The 17,794-nt window shown below is 42.9% G+C and overlaps 1 protein-coding gene across 4 annotated transcripts in view; it reads left to right on the plus strand.

The window, feature by feature from the left end:
- Positions 1-15,277, plus strand: part of CDH20 (cadherin 20) — a 209,269-nt gene extending 193,992 nt beyond the window's left edge. For 3 of the 4 annotated variants that reach the window (XM_086683133.1, XM_086683135.1, XM_086683134.1), the window contains 3 exons: positions 4,454-4,571; positions 9,231-9,482; positions 13,700-15,277. In XM_086683133.1, coding sequence (XP_086539259.1) covers positions 4,454-4,571; positions 9,231-9,482; positions 13,700-14,205 — 876 coding nt within the window. In that variant the 3' untranslated portion in view covers positions 14,206-15,277. Of the gene's footprint in view, positions 1-4,453; positions 4,572-9,230; positions 9,483-12,900; positions 13,084-13,699 lie in introns of those variants that run through there. The other variant, XM_086683136.1, reaches the window with a different exon arrangement.
- Positions 15,278-17,794: the final 2,517 nt, after the last annotated feature.

Below are 17,794 nucleotides of genomic sequence, written 5' to 3' on the forward strand. Positions count from 1 at the left end.
CGTCTGACTTCGGCTCAGGTCATGATCTCACGGTCCGTGAGTTCGAGCCCCGCGTCGGGCTCTGTGCTGACTGCTCAGAGCCTGGAGCCTGTTTCAGATTCTGTGTCTCCCTCTCTCTCTGCCCCTCCCCTGTTCATGCTCTGTCTCTCTCTGTCTCAAAAATAAATAAATGTTAAAAAAAAATAAAAAAAAAAAGAACCATTACAGATAACCAAATGTGCCCTCAAAGAAATTGAGACTCCAGAAACTAGCAGTTTACGAGAGTCCCCAACTTCTGTGCATCATGCCGCAACAGTTTGTTAGGAAAAGCATGTGGAGCCCCCAATGCATTTTATGACCTAAACAATGCTTTGATGGTAGCCTGATTCACAGGCTGGCCTGAACTTATCTACCCATCTTGTGACTCAACAGTATAGTACCGACTACAGGAATATGTGCTCTGGGTCCAGGGAGCGAGGGACCATGAAGACCAGAAGAGTCCTCTTTTCCTCAGTTGAGCACTAACAGCTGAAAATATCTGCAGTAGGGAAGGTTTATTTTTATATCTTTCCATCTCCCTTTCTTAACTTCTGACAATGGGCACCTTGTTGGGGGACTGCCTGCCCTATTCTCAGAATGCTTTGTTACCTAGAATACCTACACTCTCTCTCCTCCCTCAATTAAAACACCATTTTCTTAATGTTGTTCACGTCATGTAACTTTTGAAAGGAAAGGAATGTGAAGGAACAAGTTTCTACCAATTTGAGACAGCCCTAGTTCTATCATCTGTAGAGACATATTTGTACCTTCTTTTAAAATATGCTTTTAAAGGTAAATGAATAATTTGGTTGATCAAATTCCAAGTGGTGTAACTGAGAAACATCCAGAACTCTGCTTGGAGTAGCCATGTAGTCATGCGTGCAATGGGCTACTGCCCACCCTGTGCCCACCCTTCTGTACCTCAGAGCACAGGCCATGTCCCTGCTTCCGTAAGATGCTTTCTTGTCTACCTATAACCCAACAGACCCCCTAATAGTCCTAATTTCTTCTTCCAAAGTATATTCTATGGTCCTGTGGGTTCTGGTGGTGAGGCAAATGGGTCAGTATAGTTTTAATATGAAACTTAGGAGTCTACGAAGCACACACCTACAAGGCAAGGACTCATGCTTTGGTACTTCAGGTCTTCTGGCTGAAATGCAGATTTTGCTTTCACTTCTACACCTGCAAAGTGGCACCTTGCTGCACAAACTGACAAGTGTGTACAACCAAAACTGCTATCGGCGTCCGTACTCACCAAAGATTGAGTCCACACGTCTCCACCATTCTCACTCAAAAGTGATTCACATTCTCCACAGGGAAAAAAAAAAATGCCCTATAATGATTCTGATCTAAATCATCTCATCCACTGTTTCTTAAAACTCAGTGTAATGGTCTATAGCACTCCTAAAAATTTTTTTCAACAAGTCTAGGATAATTTTACTTCCACATATATTGAGTTTCTAGGAAGACTTGAAACATTACACAGCTAATAAAAGTTACAATGCTGACTTTACAGTGTAACAAATGATCTGTGTTATTATAAGTAAAGAGAGAAAGTATCAAAACTACCTGTATACGCTCGCTCGCTCGCAGTTATATAAAGTTATGGCTACATGTGAACAAAGACTGGTGGAGGCAGGATACAAAAACAGCAAGTTACTGTGCTGTGGTAATTGAGTTTTGAGTGAGAAGGTCTGGACCTTGATTTTAATAATTTCTTTTATGTTATAATATAAAAATTTCATATATAGCCTATGAAGTATAATATATAAAATTGTATTGTATAAAATTTTACCATGACAAATGTATAATACACGACAAAGCTAATTACTAATCTCTATTATAAAGAACGTGACTAGCAGCACAGCAAATTAACCTCTTCTCCCCCAGGAAATGATCTACTGACTTTCTTAAAGGTCTTCAGAATACAAGTTGTATTCTGACAGCTCAATAGCACTTCAACTACCTCTCTTATTTTTGGAGCACACACGTATATCTCCCATTTCTACATTTCTAAATACATCTTTTAATGGCCTGTTAGTCCTTTGAAACCCAATTTATTTACGACTTCAAGTTCAGGTCATGAGCCACAAGTCTGTCATATTTATCATCTTTAGCCCAAGATACTGAAAGTCCTACCCCTTGATTTTGGCTCTGGGACATGTTTTGAAGATTTTTCAAAAGCACACAGCTCGGTAGGCATGTCTGGCGTATAAAGAACCAGGCCTTCTTGTGTTAGAGGCGTCGGGTAGTCGTCAGCTGTGTGTCCACCGAGGCAGGATATGTGCTTTCCTCCTCGCAAGCAGCCAGGAAGGAGGCCCACAAAGAAATCAGACAACATGCCTGATGCTGACTAAAGGCAGAATGAAACCAGCTAAGCAGAATATTGCATGGCAAGTGGGGCTGAGAAGGAAATCTGACCCGTCAGGATAGCGGAGGGCAGGAGAGCAGGCCACTATGTTCCCAATTGCTACAGATAACCAAATTTGCCACCAAAGAAATTTAGCCTCCAGAAACTAACCCAGCAAGGCAGTGTCTTTGCTGACTCATTCTTTAAAAGCCCAATCATGGACCAGTCCTATACCTCAGGGCCCTCATCTCACCAATATATTTATGATTTCACAGGTCAGATATTCTGAAATGATTTACCCAACTATGTTTGCCAAGTTATATATAATCAACCATTTATAACATTCAGTAAGAGGTATGTTTTGTTAAAAAAAAAAAGAGAGAGAGAGATTCTGTCTTTATGTGTTTGGCACTGTGGGAAAGATGGAAAATACAGGAATTATCTCAGTAGGGATAGGGTGGTAGGGTGGCCCTCATATGTGAGCAGAACTGACACTAGGCTATGCCATGGGGCAAGTTCATCTCTCAGTGCTCAATCAACCTCTCTCCTTTATGCAACTCCATTCCTTCAACCTTCAGGTTCAAAAGAGGCCAGCTGCCAGTTGGGTTTGCAGGAGGCGTATCCAAAAGTGGAGTTCTGGTATAAGATGTTTATTAAGGAATGCCCTTGGGACCAATGCCTGTAGAAGAGGACGACTTTGCAGGACTAGGCAAAATGAGAAGTCCAGCTGTGATGCAGACCCACTAACAAGGCTTGCATGACTTCAAAGAGCTCTAGAACTAGTTTGCCCAAGTTTAGATGGGATGGTCAGGCTTTTACACTACTACATCAGTCATTTGCCTAGGGCTTCCCTGGAAGGATGTGGTGAGTGTGGGTAGGTGACTCTCAGCAAATGAGACAATCCTCAAAGAGACTGACAAATCCGGGGCATCAAATCCTTCATTGAAGGGGGATCTGAACAACGCAGTGTCCACCAGAAGGCCCCCAGCTGGGAGCCTCCCTCTCTTGTTATTTAAACTTCGGTATACTGAGGGGTAGCATTACCTCCCTTAATTTACAGAGGAAGAAATATAGACTAATAAGCAATCCGACCTGGGCCCGCCAACTGACCGTCGATGCTCTGGTTTCTACCCTGGCAGAGAAGCATAACCCGTTTTAAACAGCAGGAAGGTCAAGTCTACAGGTTCAGGCCCAAGACGGGTGGGAGGTATCTGTGGCATTGGTTGGTAGAGGAAACACATAGGAAGGTGACCATCCATTCAACACTTTTTCTATATCCCTCCCAGTTGGCCTGCTGCTTTTTCAATCGCATATTCTGCGCTTTCTTAGTAGCTTTTTTACCATGGCCTTTATAACCCTCCTAGCAACCTACTACTTTGAAAAGCACTGTGGAAAAGGCAAAGTTTAGGCCAAAGAGCTCAAAAGAAAGCCATCCCTTCTTTTGTTCTCCTCACCCCCAAACCCTGCTTCTGACGCCAGTCTGTTCCACATATCCCACCCGAGATCTTGGGCTCTCCACGTTTCCTAGCTCCCCTTCCAGCCAACCAAAAGCAACTGCCCTGTGACCCATCCCCTCCCAGCTGTGTTCCATTAACCTGACACAGTAGATGTTGACGTGTCTATTTCTCTTCCAGGTATTGGTCATTTTTCAATAGAGGCTTCTCAAAGATAGCAATTTGACCCCGAAATATTAACCCAAATGGTGAGGTTAAGTAGGTGAAGTAGAAGAATGGAAAACAGAAACAAGCAGGGCCTTGTGGCATCCCACGGTGTTCTTATCCAGTCTTCTCTTTAGACTGCTTAAAAACACTGGTGTTGGTGTGAGAATTTGTTATGCTGATGCCTAACCCCTGAAGTATTCAGGTAACATTCACCATGTGCCAAATATGTACTCAGGCCCAATAATAAAGACCAAAATTCAATCTTGAGTGGTGTGATGCCATGGAGAGTTTCCAGGTAAGTTTCAGGATGCCTTTCTCATTAGGTAAAACAATCCACTATCGGATTTTAGGGCTTGGGATCTCACGGGGTCCTGATGATTTTTCTTCTGACTCTGACTCACATGATTCCATGTCACCCCCTCAGCTGATCCAGACAGTGAGTGCCGTGGACCTAGACGACCCACACAGTGGTCAGCACTTCTACTACAGCTTGGCTCCCGAGGCTGCTAACAACCCCAACTTCACCATTCGGGACAACCAAGGTAACCAGGTGGATAGGTGGCCACCAATGCTCTTCTAGCTTGGGCTGGAGACTTCTGTTTACTCTACCATGCAAACAGTGTCACGCCAAAGGTCACCTGCTCTTTAGCAGCAGCAAAGACATTAATGCCCATTTGCAGTGTCTTTTAAAGTGTTGTTTCAAAACATCAAAGAAAAAAAGAATGTCCTCTGCTGATTCTGAAACTTTCAGTTAGCTGACAAATGTTTGAGAGCTGCCTCTGTGTGAGACACTGTGCCAGGCACACAGGCAAAAGCCTTCCTTCTTTCCCACAGATAACAGCCATGTGTGTATGTTCTATAACTATGGGGGAAATCTGAGAAAGATAGAAATTGAACTAGACAAAGAGAGAAACCTGAGGGAACATGTCTGGGCAAGCATCAAAGGGGATGACAGTAAAGAGCTCCCAGAACAAAAGGGAGACAAAGCCTAAGATAACAAAGGACAAATATAGGATCACAAAGAGTAGTCTGAGCACTGAAACAACTTTATTACTTTAGAATGGTTTAAAAAGAAAGAGTCAGGTGGGGTTTCCTATTCTAGAAACCATTCCCCACTACAACTTAGCTGGAATGGAATTCTAGACCCCTCTTTTCCAGTAAGCACTCTGATCAGCTAGGAAATTTGTAAACCTAGCACATTCTTCATCGGGCACAGGTGGGAAAAGGAGGGGCTTCTGTTCCCCAGCCAGATGATTCTCAAAGGAGATCAGAAAAAAAAATTTTAAACTGTCAAGTGAACTCCTTCTGTTACTAACTCTGCTACTTTCTGTCTGACCTTGCGGAGAGAGATCGTCACTTCTCTGGGCTCTACTAGCCTCATTTTTATTCCCATTATAAAATAGTAATTGTCACTGTATAACAATCTAAACAAAGGGTAACAAAAAGTCATGACTAGGCCTGCCTGGTCTTAGTCTCAAACACCAATTATTTGAGACTTAAAGTATTAATTCCACCCCCCATCATATTCTGCCATTAAAACTTAAGACTATTAAACCTGTTTTCTTTTACGTGGAAAATGTTCCTCCAAGTCTTTCCTTTAACCTTCTACATGTTATCATAAAATCACTCTAACAATTCTGGAAGGAAGGGTAATATAAATCATAACAACAGAAGTACTACAATTAAACATCCCAACATTTTTATTGGATCAAAGTTTGAAGTATTCATTTATCTGCTTCACAGGGAAATCCTTCCTACAAAAAGTGATTTTAGCCCCCTTAGGACTGGTTTTACAGCGGAAACCCTGGGGTTGGGAGGATGATACATTACACTGTTTCTCCAAATTTTCAGTGAAATGTCACTCTGTTCTTTCACACTATTTGTCAGATTCAGTACGGAAACAATATGCAGCAAAATGCTGCAACTTTCTTAAAGATGACTTTGGACACCAATTCATGGAGCCAATACTTTAAAAAGAAAAGCCACTAGAACATGATGACTATAAAAGAAATGACTCATTACTTGGAAGGTTTTCCAAAATGAAAGTCAGCACATCTTCAATAGAAAGAACGAACTCTTAATTTCCTCATAACAATTATCCCATGAGTACCTTTTACTAAGGCTCATGAAAAATTGAACATCTGATTTGGTGGATCCTCTGTCAGGACTCTCGTGCCCTACACATGATATCCTTTTATAAACACAACAGGCACTACCTCAAGTAGCGCCTTTTTAATCCCCAAAGCATTATTAAGAGGACTGTGTGTGTATAACAATTTGCAGTTTCAAACGTATTTTCCCATACTTTGCTTTATTTGATATTTTTAATAATCTTCTAAGGTTTCAAGGAAGTTACTAATCCCTCCGATTCTCACTGTCTCATTTGATAGATAAGAAAGCAAATGGCCCAAGATCAGAAACCGAGTAGGCTAAGTGTATTTCACTGGTGTGAAGTGTATTTTCCTGGAGTCAGAGAAAGACAGAAATCATATGTTTTTACTCATATGTGGAACTTGAGAAACTTAACAGAAGACCATGGAGGAAGGGAAGAGGAAAAAATAGTTACAGACAGAGGGAGAGGGAGGTAAACCATGAGAGACTCTTAAATACAGAGAACAAACTAAGAGTTGATGGGGGGATGGGGGAAGAGGGAAAAATCGAGGATGCACATTGAGGAGGGCCCTTGTTGGGATGAGCACTGAGTGTTGTATGTAAGCGATGAATCATGGGAATCTACCCCAAAACCAAGACCACACTGTATACACTATATGTCAGCCAACTTGACAATAAATTATGTTACAAACAAAATAATAAAGTAAGCATTTAGAGTAGAACTAGAATTTGGGAACGGTTTCAGAAAAAAAAAAAGTTTTGTGTCACCTTGGAAACAAATATTGCTTCCAAATGGGTTACTAAAGCCCTAATTATCATGTTCAACAAAATCTTCACAAGTGGCTACTATATGCCAGACCCCTTCTAAGACTAGACTTAGCAACACAATGCTCTGATCTTTTTTATTTAACTGTAAATAATTCTAAGATCAAGAAACATGTTGTGTAAGTAGGCATGATATAATACTTTTATGAAATTCATCTCTGGTCAAGCTTTCTACAAGTCTTACAACCTAGCCTTGATTAAACTGAAAAATAAAAAACAAAACAGAATTCTGTGTGAAAAAAAACTTGGTTTCTGGAAACACAAAATTAACACTGTGAAAAAGAATTAGTAATACTTAGCTACAAAATCTGGACAAACAGAAAAGTAGGGGGGCTGTAGAGTAGACAGAGATACTAATTAATCCTCAGGTTGGCAACGAGTTGCTATATTCCTCCACTGAGAAGGAAATAAAAGAGGAAAGGGGCCTGTACCAAAGCAGGAAGGGATTTCCACTGGCTGGATAATTTTCTAGAGTTAGTATCACTAAACTAAATTAGTAGTTACACAGCACAATAGAAGAAATGTTTATGTGGAGTCAGAGAGACCAGAGTTCAAATCTCAGCTCTGCTACTAAGTAACTTTGAACAAATTATATAATCTCTCTAGGACTTAACCCATCCACTGTAAAAGGGTCAGATTATCACTATCTCATCAAATGTGAAAATTAAATAAGATACTGCGTATAAAGACTAAGTATTTGCACATGAGCACTCAGTAAACCATAACTGCTACCATGAAAAGGCAAGGCAAGGAGGAAGTGAAAGAGCTAACGAAGGATAATGTGTTCATCAGAATAGGCTGGCCTATGCCGCAGCAACAAATGACACCAAACTTTCAGTGGCTTAACACAACTAATTTCTTGCTCACATGAGGCTGATCGTGGGTGTGAGCAACGAGGACAGCTGTCCACGTAGCTCGGTGTCCCAGGCTGCCTGGATCTCCACCTTAAACGTTCTTGCATAACGCCACGCCAAGGCAAGAGAACACAGAGACACACATACCACCTGCTAGGTGCTTCTGCCTGGAAGTGACAGCAATCACTTTCGCCCATTTATCGTTATCAAAAGCAAATCCTGTAGACGTGCCAAAATTTAAGAGGGTAGAAAAATATAATCCTTCATTATGTCCAAGAAGGGAAAGAGAACCAGAAATATTGGTATTAATAATGTTCACTTTGGTCAGGCTCTCAGAAGTTTTTGTGTAGTTCTAGACTCTTCCCGGTGAAATGTAAAACACATCCAGAGGACCATCCACGTCGATATTAGCTTTGAGAGTCACTGCCTACATGTCCTACCACATCTCTCAAACTTTTCTTCTACTGAAAATGATCTGAACTTTGCAAAAAAAGACATGACTTACGACGCAAACCCACTCGAGGAAACGTGAAAACACAGATTAAAAAAAATAAAAGATCCCCAAACACTACATTAGGCAAATATAAATATAAATACACACACTCACACACACCACCTTTGTGGAAACACATCAAATAATTTGCTAATCCCCTTTAAAACTGGAGGAGAAAAACTAATATTGCTGACCAGGTACGAATTTTCACCACATTCATATTGTGTAAACTCAGACCACCAAGAAGGGGGGAGATAACAGGGTGTATCAATCATGTGATTAGGGGATTTCAAGTAAGCGTCTGCTAAATGAGCAGGTTCTTCAGAAAGCACAGGAGGAGGTGGTGACTGCGTTTCAGAGACATAAAAGAAAATAGCAGAAGACGTGAATTCCAGCCAAAATGGCAAAAATAAGCAATCTGCCACAGCCAAGAAGGCTCGTCAGCGTTCTTTTCCTGGAGGCACGAAGCAGCCCTGTGGCCTTGGAAACCTGCTGAGCGGGAACAAACAGGGACCACAAGTGGCCAATGATTGTTCATTTATATCAAGCTTTCACAGGAACATTTCAGTTAGATCTGAAGTCTAACAGTTCGCCCTGGGCACTATATGTCACAAAGGGTAAAACACACTCTCAAAAAGGGTTTCTCTCCTAGGCCTCAGGGTTTTGCCTAGAAGCAAGCAAAAATCCAATGTGTCTGAATTCAAATGCTGATCCACACAAACCAGGAGTGGCTGCAGCTAAATGCCTCCAGGAAATGTGCGACCGTCCCTCTCTGCCCATCCCACATCCCATCCCTGGGCTCTTGCTTTCCTCAACCCAAGAAGTTAGTTAATTCACTCGTCGGTTCTTCCATTTTCTTCTTTCCTCCCATTATCCCTCTCCCCATTTTTCAATCCTGGAATCCCTGTCTTCTTCAGATAACACTGCCCGGATTCTCACCAGGAGGTCTGGCTTCCGGCAGCAGGAGCAGAGTGTGTTTTACCTGCCCATCCTGATAGCAGACAGCGGGCAGCCGGTACTGAGCAGCACGGGCACGCTGACCATCCAGGTGTGCGGCTGTGACGACGACGGCCATGTCCTGTCCTGCAGCCCCGAGGCCTACATGCTCCCGGTCAGTTTGAGCCGGGGTGCCCTCATCGCCATCCTGGCCTGCATCTTCGTCCTCCTAGGTGAGCAAGCGGCTCCCTTCTATTCTGTGGGGTCCCGCAAGTGCCTACTTCGCCATCACTCTAACACAGCTGTTCAGACCCGATCTTCTGCACCAGGCTTGGTGAAAAGGTGACAGAGGGAGGCTGGGAAAAAAGAAAGAAACCAAAGATAGTCCCTTCCTTCAAGGAACGCGTGGCCTCTTTGGCCGGATCAAAGAAAATCTGTTTCTCTGGCATCTACTCTGGGCCAGGATACCTTTCCATGTGCTGGGATTGATAAAACACACATGTCTGTCTTCACAAAGCTTACTTCAGAACAAAGCAAGCTCATTTTGACACCACAAAATCAACATGACAATTTGGGGCGGGATACAAGAAACCCCTCTTCTAACCCCTTCATTTCAAATAAATAGGAGCTAAATCACAAAAGGATAGTGACGGGCCCAAGGCCAATTGTCAGAGGCAGAGCCAGAAGCGAAATGCAGCCCAACCCTACACTGTGTATCTCTGTATCTGGGCCGTAAAGGCTCTTCTCCTAAATGTTCATTCTCAACTTCTGGAGGCGGTGTTACAGAGAAGAGGGACAGGGTATCCTGAGGGGACAGGAGACAAGGGTAGGTGTCATTTTAAACAAGGTGGTCAGGGGCCCCTGGATGGCTCAGTCTGTTAAGCGTCAGACTCTTGATTTCAGCTCAGGTCAGGATCTCACGGTTCATGGGTTCGAGTTCCACACGGCGTTCTGCGCTGACAGCACAGAGCCTGCTGGGGATTCTCTCTCTCCCTCTCTCTGCTCCTCCCCCCCACACACATGCTTTCTCTCTCTCTCTCTCTCTCTCCTTCTCAAAATAAATAAACTTCAAACAAGGTGGTCAGGGCGGGCCTCACTGTAAAGGAGACCTTTGAGCGGAGACCTGAAAGAAGTGACAGAGTGAACCCCATGGGCGTCTGGGAGAACAAGCTCTCTGGGGGCATTAGCACCCCTCCAAGGCACCACGGCCATCTAAGGGGGAGCAGAGACTACACAGGGCCCACGGGGCCGGTGTGCCACTGCTGCTGAAACACAAAGATGCAATGACAGGCTAGTGGGAGAGCACCAGCGAGACACAACCCTTTATTCCTCCTCTCAAATCATACAATGAGGCTGCTACCCACCTCCCTTGCGTATCAGGCGACTGGAGCAATTCTTTTTCAACTCAACACTCAAAAACAAACAACAAAACACCTAAACTAACTCTGGACACCACAAAAGCATCTGTACATATATCCCAACTCTTCTGATTGAATTACTTCATTGCACACATGTTTTGCTTAGAAAAAAAGCAGACACAGAAGAGAGTAATATTATTCAACGTGAAAGAACTCCTAGCGTTCTATGAGGAAAAAGAGTACAGCCTTGCGGATTTAAGTGAGAATAGACATTCAGAAATCCCCATAACCCCTTGATCCCAGGTTCACCTATACACCACGAGACTGAGTCACACCAGAGAAAGAAGGTTCTACAGCAAAATATCAGCACCTGTTTGAATTTCTAGGTCAGTCTATGGAATATGCTTCTCACAAAACATTTACAAATACAACATGTGGTTTGATTGTGTCGTTTTAGTTCAGTGCTATATGAAGGGAGAAGTAATATAAATAACTAACTTTTCTAAGTCCTCAGATCCCTGGATCAGAGAGAACTGGTTTCTGCTCCCTGTCTGCATTGACAAATAACACCTTCCTGCAATTCCTTGATTGTCCGTAAGATGGCATTGGGAGTCCTTGAGTGCAGAACAGGATAAACTATAAGAGGCCTTTGAAGGAACTTGCTCCTAGGAGAAATTTCCAAACTGGCTGTCCCTACTTCTATGTTTGGAAAATGTCTGCATTATAAGTTCACTCTTGCCCACAAAGAGTAGAAAAAGCCATCATTACGGAAAGACTGATTTCAAAAGACTGGCACAGAGAGGCTCTCAAGCTAGAAATGGTGTGCAAGGAGCAATTTATATTGTGCTTCCCAAGCCCATTATGCCTTACCTTTTGAATTGTACGGAATAAATAGACAGCTTTCAGGAGCTAAACTGAGCAGAGCTATGCAACTTTATTTACAATCCTCACAGTTTTAGGCACTCTTATTTCTAAGAATGCACATCCTAAATTAAATATAATTCATAAAACTGAGTAAGATTCAATTGCAGTGGATCTGTCAACAAAATACACTTTGTGGACAATTAAATAAATGCAATTTTGACTTTACAGGATTTTTTTTCATGTCTCCAGTATGTATCTACTTCCTAGAAAATCTCATAGGCCCTTTGGACTGTGCCTATAATACTTAAAGAAAAAAACACCCCTAGAACGGACTCTCTTCTGTCCGGGAAGCCTTTCAGTTGAATAGGACCATGTTTCCCAGAATCTGATTTTCAGGGCATTATCCAATACTTGTTATTTAAATCAGATTACCTAAAAAATAAGATATTTTACCTTATTTTGTAAGATATATGTAAGATTTCTGTACAACAAATACAAGATGGACCAGATCTATAAGCTGCCTAGTTCTCTATCTTCAGAATTCTTTCCAGAAGATATTCAAAGACTTTTCAAATTTTGCTTCCTAGCATTTTCTAAACTACCACACTAGCATCCCAATGTAATCTATGTGAAGGTTTTCCAGGCCCCTAGGAAGAATTACCTGGCCCTGCTTCCGTATTCTCTTTGCAACACTTAGAACCCTCTGATAGGCCTTATCACTGCCTGACTTGCATTAACCATCAGTGCCCACAACCTCCTTAGATTATAAGTTATAAGAGCAAAAATCATCAGTGTCGTTTCTCTTTTGCTTTGCACAGTGCCTAAAACAATATTTGAGTTTAGTAACCGTTTACTGAACCCCACAAACAGAGCATGTTCACACAGAATCCCATTTATCCAGCCTGCATCCATCCAGATCACGCCCCAGCCTCCCACACCCAGTTTAAGCCCCTACTTGTTTAGGGCCTTGTTAGTCCACTTCTCTGAAATCACACAATCCGGTAGTCCATGAGCTGTATTCTTGCACACACAGAAAACACGCGAGAATATATCATTGTTTCCTGGGTGTGCATTCTGTCACCCAAGCTATTTGGGAAAATATTAGGTACGAACATTATTAAATGCAATTTACGGAAAGCACCTTCTACATTCAAATTTTTTAAATCGTTACTGTGAATTTTTTTGTCAGTTCATAATCTTACTGGGCATACAACCAAATTCCACTTTTGTCCCCCTTGGTAAACTGCAGTTTTATTTTGCAATGTTGTCAAGCTGTTACTGTTCACGAGCTGCAACAAAGCGTATCAGGGGGAAAAAAAATCAATAGCAGTTCTACGGCTAAAACCTCAACACACTTCCTGGAAAACATTTTCAGTCACAGAGATAAACAGTTCAATGGGATTATCTCTCTCTCCCCTTTAAACCCCAGGGAACACATCCTGGAAAAAAATACGTTTGTTGGGATAAAATTTTATCCAAATCTGCAAGGGCACATCTAACAGCGTGGTGCTTCTTTGAGAACATGATGAATTATATAAAATGTCACTCCTCATTCCCTCCCTTCCACGAACATCACTGGAGCCAGAGTCCCCACCACCGCCTTAATGGAAGGCTGTCTGAAGAATCACAGTTTATTGGAAAACAGCCATCACTTATACTTGTTTTTTGAAAGAGGTATAAAAAGACTAAGACTTGGATTCATACTTAGCCTATGTCTACATGCATACATATTAGTGTATGATATTTACACAGCAGGATCCTATTTACATACTAATGGTAAAAAAAAAAAAAAGCCGTATTCCACCTACATAATAAGATTTCCACGTTATAATATGAGAAATGTATACTGTCCTGATCCCTGGCATAGGTTCTATGGCGGGCCACAAGGCTCTGTGCTTAGTTAACGGGATTGTATTTTGGGTGGCTGGCTGGACACATACCCCCACACAATTTCGAAGCAATAAGCTAATGCAACGAGACTTTACATACAACTTCTCCTAAGTGGACCGCTTGGAAAAAAATAGAAGGCTTCGTGTGCCTACACCACCTGCCCTACAGAACGGGTGAGAACGAGGCCGACCCTGTGGTTTAACGTATCCAAACGCGGTCCCTGAGCTCACAGCCCAAAGAACTCTCCCGGTACCTGTGGTCAATCATGAATATTTCAAGTCACGGCACACACAGCCAGGTCTCTCGGGTAAATATCCTGTCGTCTTTGTTTCCGGCAGTGCTGGTGCTGCTCATTTTGTCCATGAGGAGGCACCGGAAACAGCCATACATCATCGACGACGAGGAGAACATCCACGAGAACATCGTCCGCTACGACGACGAGGGCGGCGGCGAGGAAGACACCGAGGCCTTCGACATCGCGGCCATGTGGAACCCGCGGGAGGCGCAGGGGGGAGGCGCCCCCAAGACGCGGCAGGACATGCTGCCCGAGATCGAGAGCCTCTCCCGCTACGTGCCTCAGACGTGCGCCGTGAGCAGCACGGTCCACAGCTACGTGCTGGCCAAGCTCTACGAGGCTGACATGGACCTGTGGGCCCCGCCCTTCGACTCCCTCCAGACGTACATGTTCGAGGGGGACGGCTCCGTGGCCGGGTCGCTGAGCTCCCTGCAGTCGGCCACGTCGGACTCGGAGCAGAGCTTCGACTTCCTGACGGACTGGGGGCCCCGCTTCCGGAAGCTGGCGGAGCTCTACGGGGCGTCGGAGGGGCCCGCGCCCCTGTGGTGACGGAAGCCGGGAGGCAGGCGCGCGTCCAAACCCAGACGTTCTCGGCGGACGCTCACCGTGGGCGCCGCCAACCGCACGAGCAATACTGTGCTGGAGAGCGAGAAGAGGGTGAGCGGCGAAGAGAGCTCTCTCTGGATCAGCTTTACTTGGTTACCTTAAGTTAAGTAATCAAAAGGAAACACAGGAAGAGGGGGGGCAGTAACTCCAATTACCTTTCTTTTCTTTTTCCTTTTTTCGTTTCAATTTTTTGTGACACTGTCTGCCAGGGCTTGGAGCCCAAGGTTAAGTTCTGACGAGCTTGGCTTTTCTCTGCCACTCGCCAAGGCCTTGGTCCCTTGGCCACCGCTAAGAGTTTCTGGTCTTACATACACAGGTGGCGAGTGAACGAAAGTCTGACTCCTCATATCCTTTTCTTTGTCTTTCTTCCTCCCTTTAAAAAAAAAAAAAAATCTTCTTTTATTCTCCATTTAAGAGTTTTGCTGGCTCATCAAACCGCACAAACCAACCCACACAAAAGAACACTGAAAGCTTGTTATTCGGTGAAATTAACCTACTTGTCCTGGGATGGATGGCATTTCTTTTAACCCTTTTGAGACAAGGTTAAGGCGAATCGGCCTTGCATGATGGGTGGGTGGGGGATGGGAGAAGGAAGAGGCATTGACTTTGTGCTCAAGTTTAACGGCTGAACCAAGAGTTGTTGGCATTAGGATGGCTCCAACTCCATCAAGTTAGAGTGCCCTGTTCTCTCGGCTCTTTAACGGTGCCCCTGCAAAATTGTTCAGAACGAAACCAGAAAATCTGCCTCTTTTGCACTGTAGATGTCTCTTCCATGTGCCAAATGTGAAGATTAGATGCTACAAATGAAAGCCAAATAAAAAGAAGTATCTGATAAAAGCATGGGTTAGAGGGCTTTCCTAATCTGTGTGAGGTCAATCCAAGGGATGTTTACATACTGTAGATAACCTACTTGAACAAAAATCAGTATTATAGAGAATAAATGGATGTAAGAAAATTACATGTATAAGTTTTGTATATTTGTTAATAATTTTGGTAATAAATATGATGTACTGCATCTCAGTACCCTAGCGCTTCTTTTAATAAAAGCTAAGTAGAAGGGAAAGTCTATGGCACATTTGTTTAATTGCTGAGCCCAAAGGAGGCTTTGTGATCTTGACCTAGCCTCAGGTTCCCGGGGCTGGAGCTGATTCATAAGGCAAAGGCAGCAGCAAAGAAGTATGAGGCTATTTATCCCTTTTCAGTCACTGATCATATGAACGTTGTGGTTCCTACCGTTAAGCTTTTCATGAACACTCTTCATTCCCCCATCTCTGGAAAGAGTAAAGGATGATTTGGTAACATCAATGGTATAATGGTGAATTTTGCCCGTATTTTTCATTTTGTGAGAGGGTTTTACACATAGCCACCAAGGAGGCACGTCACTATGCTACTTTTACCGCTGTTCTATTGGTAGATCAAACATATACAAATTCATGTGTGCAGATAGGTACAGCTCACCAACACTGGATGAGTTCACAGAAGGCTGGGACCATATTTTTATTCTTTCTTTGCCCTGCAGTTGATTGTGAACAAAAGTGTTTTCTGTGGATCTTGTTTATAGAAATGGATATCAAATTTTAATGGGTATCAGAATCCTGGAACACTTGTTAAACAATAGCTTGTTGGGCCTTACCTCCTCCCTGCACCCCCCACCCCCGCCCCAGATTGGAATTTAGTTGATCTGGGGAAATTTGCATTTCTCACAAGTTTCTAGGTGGTGCCAATGCTGCTGGTGCAGAGATCACACTTTCAGAACCTATGGTGTATGGCCTCTCTCTCTCAAACATAAGAAGATTAGATTATCAGCCCACTTGCTCTGGAAGCCAACCCATCCATAAAATGGTGTGAATTTTTTTTCCGGTATAAAGAACAGTTTGGCAGAAATGTGTGAGAGGGCTGATGAGGGTCCAGGAGCCAGAAGGATGTGCTTTATGGTCTATTATATGGTACACTAATAACCAAGTAAATTCGCATCATCAGCCCTCAGCATACTAACCCCTTCTTCCCATGAAAGCTCTCATAATCCTCTATCGGGGTCAATGGTATAAAAATAAACAAAGTTAGCAAAGAAAGAAAACATGAACTTGTGTTCAAACTAGGCTCTACAACATACCAGTTATTTGAATGTGGCCAAATTAACCCCTATATCATTTTTCCTTTCTGTCACTAGCCATGAGGATAATTGTGTGACTATTTCACTTTGTATTGCATGTGTTAAAAACTGAGAACAGCTGTTCTCCTAACCACAGGAGGTTATCATGCCCCACATCCTGCAAATGTGGTACCCATGATACTGGGCATGAAGTGATTAAACAATCTCCTGGAGCTTCTGGTCCCTGGGAGGATGTTTAATGGTGTGATACAGGAAGTGGGAGAGAAGCGCAGAATGAGAGATCCATTTCAGCTCACACTCTAAGCTGAAAAAGATTTTCCCCTCCAAATGGGTTTTAAAATTCCCTCTCCACTGCCACAGTTTGCCACAAATGCTGGCCCCTCTGAAAAGAAAACATTATCACCACCAGACAGAATGCAGGATGTGATCAGGTTAGGCAAAAGAGCTGTAAAAATATCCAGCCATTTCTTTGTTAAAACGTAAAGGAGCTAGCCTATAATTTACACGTTTGGGGAAAACAGGAGCGTCCGTAGAAATCCATTGATAAGACTGTCTGAAATTATTCTGGATCCAGAGCCCAAGCAGATAAAAATTATCAATGAATTTTCTGAATCAAAAACAGTAGAAAATCCCAACATAACAGATGGCAAAGACAAAGATGGAGTGGTTCACACAAGGAAGGATCTGTAAATCCTGAACACAAAATTCAGACAAGACAAAATCAGTGCAGGCACACTGATTACAGGTTGTTACTAGTTCACTAGTGATGCAGAACTAGACCTTGATGTCAGAATTCATAATATATTATTTATAGTCATGGGACTACATTAACATAGGATACACTTTACAAGTAGCCCTTGTTGCAGATGGACTTATTCTCAAGTCCATTTGTCATCTTTGTAATGGAGCTAAAGAACTCTAAATATTTTTATGCATAAGTGCCTGGATTTGGGAGGCTTTTGCTTGATTCTAAGGGTCAAGGTTCTGATCTAGGGAGTGGACAAAAGTACATCAAGGAATCCTTTTTAAAATTATCCAATAATGGGGCGCCTGGGTGGCTCAGTTGCTTGGGCATTCAACTTCGGCTCAGGTCATGATCTTGCAGTAGTGATTTCGAACCCCTCATCGGGCTCTGTGCTGACAACTTGGAGCCTGGAGCCTGCTTCGGATTCTGTGTCTCCCTCTCTCTCTGCCCGCCTGCCTTGTGCTCTGCCTCTCTCTGACTCTCAAAAATAAATAAATGCAAAAAAGAAAAAAATTTCAAAGTGGTCTACTAATGAGACATATCTGTCTCTTGTGAATCATGTTGTGCAAAAATCATGAGTACTAATTATAGTATGTGCAATTAACTACAACATTAACCCCAAACAAAATTTTTCTTTAATCTTTATTTCAGAGACAAGAGACTTACAAATCCTA

Source organism: Puma concolor, chromosome D3, assembly GCF_028749965.1.
Source record: "Puma concolor isolate L17-30 chromosome D3, mPumCon1.1.hap2, whole genome shotgun sequence".
NCBI classification, from domain to species: domain Eukaryota; kingdom Metazoa; phylum Chordata; class Mammalia; order Carnivora; family Felidae; genus Puma; species Puma concolor.